At 60.4% G+C, this 6,038-nt stretch overlaps 1 protein-coding gene across 1 annotated transcript in view; it reads right to left on the bottom strand.

Moving 5' to 3' along the window:
* Window positions 1-6,038, bottom strand: part of LOC106899321 (bone morphogenetic protein 1-like) — a 9,101-nt gene that overhangs the window by 2,622 nt on the left and 441 nt on the right. The window contains 7 exon segments of the mRNA XM_014961108.1: window positions 77-179; window positions 463-578; window positions 2,732-2,856; window positions 4,656-4,761; window positions 4,877-5,055; window positions 5,901-6,022; window positions 6,025-6,038. The exon segment at window positions 6,025-6,038 is cut by the window's right edge and continues 159 nt beyond it. Of these exon segments, the coding sequence (XP_014816594.1) occupies window positions 77-179; window positions 463-578; window positions 2,732-2,856; window positions 4,656-4,761; window positions 4,877-5,055; window positions 5,901-6,022; window positions 6,025-6,038 (765 nt within the window).

The raw sequence follows: 6,038 nt of genomic DNA on the forward strand, positions 1-6,038 counted from the left end.
GGGGGGGGGGGGTCAGGAGGGCAGCGGGTGGGCAGTGGTGCCAGCCGGCCAGGCTAAGAGCTCCCGGTTTGGTTACCTCGCAGCGTGGCCTTTCTCCAGAACCCGTCTCTCACCTCCACGTAGTCGTACCAGCACAGCCGGCTTCGGTAGAGGTCCAGGGTGGTGAAGTTCAGGATGATCTAAGGTGGTTTTTTTTAAAAAAAAAAAATAATAAAAATAATAAAAAAATCCATGGAGTGAGCTTTCCCCCCAACCCTGGTGCCCCACGGTGGGTCTTGTCTACTGGAGAGTGATGCTGGGCAGGTGGTACCCAGACCTGCTCCGTGGTGATGCCAAGTAGCATGGGTTGGGGGGAGATGGTAGGGTTGGGGGTTTCCCCCCCCCAAAAAAAGGGGGGAGAAGATGGGGTGAGGAGGGAGAGGAGGTGGGGGATGCCTTGGGTGCTGCACCAACAGTTGGTACCTTCTCTCCAGGGGTGACGGAGATCCTCCAGACGCAGTGCATGTGGGCAGAGTATCCGTTGGGGAACTCAGGGGAGGAGAAGTTGCCCTGGCTGTCCTGGAGAGTCTCCCCACAAGCTGCAAAGGGGGGAAAAAATGGGGGTCAGACCCCCCCACACACTAGAAGCCCCCCAGATGGGGCAGCATTGGCTCCCCTGCACCCTTGTACCACCCAAATTCCCAGCCCTGAGGGCATAAAAAAACTCCCAAAACACCACATCACCAAAAAGCCCCAAAACACCACATCACCAAAAAGCCCCAAACCTCCCCATCACCAAAAAGCCCCAAACCTCCCCATCACCAAAAAGCCCCAAACCTCCCCATCACCAAAAAGCCCCAAACCCCCCCATCACCAAAAAGCCCCAAACCACCCCAGAGAGGCAGGCGATGCTCCTGGCACCCCCTCCCAAGCACCCTGTCCCCCTTCCTGGCCACCAAGCCCCATGGCTACGAGCCATCCCGTGGTGTGTGTCCCCCCCCCCTTGCTCCCCATGCCCAGGGCTCGGCTCGTTGCCCGGGCTCCGGCCACCGCTGGCCCTGGCCCAGGGTTGCCATCTGGTAGCCACATGATGCCGTGGCTGCTGCACACACAGCGCTTCTCTCTGCTTGTCCCAGGGCCAAGGCGGCCACCCCCCACCTCCCCACTCAGGATTTGGGGTGGGGGGGGCACAAGATGAAAGGTGAAACATTAAAAAAAATGTTAAAAAAAAAAAAAAGGCAGCTCAAAACCTGGGCTCGGTGCCTTTTTTCCCCCTTTCCTTGCTTCTTTTTCCCCCTTTCCTTGCTTTTTTTTCCCCCTTTCCTTGCTTTTCCCCCCCCCTTTCCGTGCTTTACAGAGGAAAACAAAGGGAAGGGAAAAGCCAGGCTTGCTTTTTTCCCCCCTTTCTTTGCTTTACAGCAGAAAACAAAGGGAAGGGAAAAGCCAGGCTTGCAGAGGGGTCTTTTTTGGGGTTTTTTTATTCCCCCCTCCCTCCAAATTAATCACTTTTCCTGCTCGTGCTCGCAGCCCCCGGACGCGGCACGGCCGGCTGCCGGGGCCCCTGACAAAGACGTCCCTCTTCCAGGCTCCTAATTAGCAGCTGGAATTAAGCTGGAGCCAAACTCCTTGCAGATGTTGGCAGTGCAGCCCCTGGAGCACGTGCCTGAAGATCCTGGGGGTTTTGGGGGGGACACACACAACTCATGCCAGCCTCCCCGGTCCCCCAAGCTGTGTCAGTGCCATGGTCTTCAGTGCCATTCGAGGTGACAACATGTGTGATGGTGTCACCGAGCATCCCTGGCTCTGTGGGGGTCCTGGGGAGGACCTTTGGTCTTGTGGTGGGGACCACGTTGTCCCATCTCGCTGGTAACAGCTCTGTGTAACGCTCAGCCTCATCCAAAACCCTCTTGTTGTTGGGGTGGGATGGAGGATGCGCTTGGAGAAGGTCTCTGAGGAGGATGTTTCGCTCTCGGAGGATGCTCTGCTCTTGGAGGATGCTCTCAGGGGATGCTCTGCTCTGGAAAATGCTCCTGGAGGATGTTCCTGGAGGACGTTGCTGGAGGACACTCCTGGAGGACGTTGCTGGAGGATGTTTCTGGGGGAAGCTCCTGGGGGATGCTCTTGGAGGATGTTCCTGGAGGATGCTCCTGGAGGATGTTGCTGGAGGATGTTCCTGGAGGATGCTCCTGGGGGATGTTTCTGGCAGATGCTCCTGGGGGATGCTCTTGGAAGACGCTCTTGGAGGATGCTCTCGGGGCACATTCCTGGGGGATGTTCTTGGAAGATGGTCTTGGAGGATGCCCTTGGAGGACGCTCTTGGGGCATGTTCCTGGGGGATGCCCTTAGAAGTTGTTCCTGGAGGATGCTCTTTCCTCAGAGGAGTGGGAGGAGAGGGCAGCTGAGGATGCCCTTGCTCACACCGGCCAGAGCCCCGTGGCTCACCGAGGTCTTGCATTTCACTTCTGCTCACAGCTCCCCCCCCCAAGAAAAACGCCGTGGATGGAGAAAAGCAACTCGCCTGCTTCTCGAGGGGGGTCTGGTGGTGAGGAGGACCCTCCCAAAAAAACCATTTTTTTTTTTTTTTCCACTGGAAACAGGGAATCCAGCCAGGGTGATGTTTCCTTTGTCAAGTCTTGGGGTGCCAGCAGAGGCGTTCCCCAGCAGATAGGGCCCCGTGCAGGCTCCAAGCCCCCCCTGGAAGTGCCGTGTCACCCCGGGGGGGGACGGGCAGAGCCGTCCTGGTGGCACTCACCCGGGCAGCGGTAGAGCTTGCGGGCCTGGGCGATGTCCCCTTTGCTCAGCCGTGTCCTCTGGCCGATGGCGGGTCGGACCCCGTTGACGTCGTACTTGGGCAGGATGGTGTCCAGGAAGATGCCCCTGGAGCAAGAGAGGAGGAAGAGGATGAGCAGGAAGATGTCCCCGGGCCAAGAGAGGAGGAAGAGGATGAGCAGGAAGATGCCCCTGGGCCGAGAGAGGAGGAAGAGGATGAACAGGAAGAGGATGAGGAGGAAGAGGATGAGCAGGAAGATGCCCCTGGGGCGAGAGAGGAGGAAGAGGATGAGCAGGAAGATGCCCCTGGGCCGAGAGAGGAGGAAGAGGATGAGCAGGAAGATGCCCCTGGGGCGAGAGAGGAGGAAGAGGATGAGCAGGAAGATGCCCCTGGGGCGAGAGAGGAGGAAGAGGATGAGCAGGAAGATGCTCCTGGGGTGAGAGAGGAGGAAGAGGATGAGCAGCGGTGGCTGGAAAGCACCGGGGCTGCGGGCAGGATGCTAAAGACAGCCTGGCTAATTAAAGCCCGGGGCTGGTGAGTCATGGGGGAGGTGTCCCCGACAGAGGTGACATGGGGACAGCACCGTCCCTGCCCTGGAGAGGGATGGTGAGGGGTTTCATCCTGCCCCCGAGGGGTTTCATCCTGCCCCCCGTGTGCTGGGACACGGCACCGGGTGGAATTAACCCCCGTGCTGCTTAACCTGGTCCTCTGGGGAGGAGGACCCCAGGCCACTGTCCTCTGGATGTGGCCAGTGCCAGGGTTTGTGGACACCAGGGACCAACAAGTGGTCCTGGGCACCCCCTGCCCTCACCAGCCCCCGGGGAAGGGCAGGGGAATGGCAGTGGTGGGACTAGGGGGGACTGGACCCCAAATCCCATCAGACCCCCATGGGGCTCTCCCCAGCCCCTGGATGTGGCCATCACCAGGGTTTGTGGGCCACCAGTGGCCACTGGGTGGTCCTGGGCACCCCCTGCCCTCGCCAGTCCCCGGGGAAGGGCAGGGGAATGGCAGTGGTGGGGAGTAGGGGGGGTCTGGACCCCAAACCCCATCAGACCCCCATGGGGCTCTCCCCAGCCCTTGGATGTGGCCATCACCAGGGTTTGTGGGCACTGTCCTCTGGGGCTGGGGACCCCGTACCACCATCCCCAGAGAATGGCAGTGGTGGGACTGGGAGAGACTGGACCACAAACCCCATCAGACCCCCTTGGGGCTCTCCTCAGCCCCTGGATGTGGACATCACCAGGGTTTGTGGGCACTGTCCTCTGGGGCTGGGGACGCCGTACCCCCCCCAGTCCCTGGATGTGGCCAGCACAAGGTGGAAGGGGGTTCACACTAGGTTTCTGGGCCACCAGTGGCCACCGGGTGGTCCTGGGCACCCCCTGCCCTCGCCAGCCCCCAGGAAGAGCAGGGGAAGGGTAGTGGTGGGGAGTAGGGGGAGTCTGGACCCCAAACCCCATCAGACCCCCTTGGGGCTCTCCCCAGCCCCTGGAAAGAGCAGGGGAAGGGTAGTGGTGGGGAGTAGGGGGAGTCTGGACCCCAAACCCCATCAGACCCCCATGGGGCTCTCCCCAGCCCTTGGATGTGGCCATCACCAGGGTTTGTGGGCACTGTCCTCTGGGGCTGGGGACCCCGTACCACCATCCCCAGGGTTGCGGGGAGGAGGGGGAGAGGTGGATGAGCCCCCCCCCGAGGGGCTGGGGGGGGGTACGTACCTGGAGAAGGTGTTCCTGGCGTAGTGCATGATGCTGTCGAAGTCGTAGGTCTCACCCAGCGACTCCACCTCCTCCGGCTCCATCTTCAAGAAGTTGTACTCCTGCCCTGGGGAGGGAGGTGGGATAGGGTTGCGGGGAGGAGGGGGAGAGGTGGATGAGCTCCCCCCCGGGGGTGTCTGGTGGGGGGTACGTACCTGGAGAAGGTGTTCCTGGCGTAGTGCATGATGCTGTCGAAGTCGTAGGTCTCACCCAGCGACTCCACCTCCTCCGGCTCCATCTTCAAGAAGTTGTACTCCTGCCCTGGGGAGGGAGGTGGGATGGGGACACCATCAGGGAGGGGACCCCATTTTTTGCAGCCCCCTCCATGGCAGGAAGGAAGAGGAGGAAGAAGAAGGGGGTGGAGGCTGCTCCCTACCTGGCTGGATGTTCTCCCGGATGATGGAGACGTGGTCATCCCGGTCGGGGCGCGTGTGCTCGTGCCAAAACCCGATGACGTGGCCCAGCTCGTGCACCACGATGCCAAATTTGTCACAGTTTTTGCCGATGGAGATGGCCTGGGGTCCCCCTCCTCGGCGACCCACGTAGGAACAGCACCTGGGGGGGTGGGAAAGGTGGGGGGTACCAGCTGAGCCCCGGCTTTCCGGGGGTGGGAGTGGGGATGTCCCTGAGGTGTGGGGCATCCCAGTGATTCCATGAGTCAGGCTGGGAGCATCAGGGCTGGTGGGACAGGCTGGGAGAGTTGGGGGGTTCAGCCTGGAGAAGAGAAGGCTCTGGGGAGACCTTGGAGCCCCTTCCAGTCCCTCAAGGGGCTCCAGGAAAGCTGGGGGGGCACTCTTGGTGAGGGAGGGAAGCTCTAAGACAAGAGGGAAGGGTTTGACCCTGAAAGAGGGGAGATGGAGCTGAGATGTGGGGAAGAACTTCTTTGGTGTGAGGGTGGTGAGAGCCTGGAACAGGTTGCCCTGAGAAGCTGTGGCTGCCCCATCCCTGGAGGGGTTGAAGGGCAGGTTGGAGGGGGCTTGGAGCAACCTGGTCTGGTGGGAGGTGTCCCTGCCCATGGAAAGGGGGTAGAAGGAGGATGAGATATGAGATGAGATGAGATGAGATGAGATGGAGATATGGAGATGGAGATATGGAGATGGAGATGATGAGATGGAGATGGAGATGGAGATATGGAGATGAGATGAGATGAGATGGAGATGGAGATATGGAGATGAGATGAGATGAGATGAGATGATGAGATGATCCTTAAGGTCCCTTCCAACCCAAGCCACACTTTGAAGACCCAGAAGGGTCTGGGCCAGCCCGTTGGCACCACGCACACGCCAATGTGGGCATCCCAGTCCCAAGCCACATCAGCCCAGCATCCCCCTTCACAGTTTGAGAGCCAAGGTGGTCCCGGGACGTGCTTGGGACCCCTCCCAGCTCTTTCTTTGACCTACCCACATGGGCGGTAGGTGAAGACGATGTAGCTGTCCTCGTCGTTGCGCTCCAGGAAGGTGACACAGGTGTGTTTCTCCCAGTGCCGCATCGCCTGCCGGAAGATGGCTCGCTGGCTGCCTGCGGGAGGGGGGGGGGGG

This window comes from Calidris pugnax, unplaced genomic scaffold (genome assembly GCF_001431845.1).
Source record: "Calidris pugnax isolate Ruff unplaced genomic scaffold, ASM143184v1 scaffold620, whole genome shotgun sequence".
NCBI classification, from domain to species: Eukaryota; Metazoa; Chordata; class Aves; order Charadriiformes; family Scolopacidae; genus Calidris; species Calidris pugnax.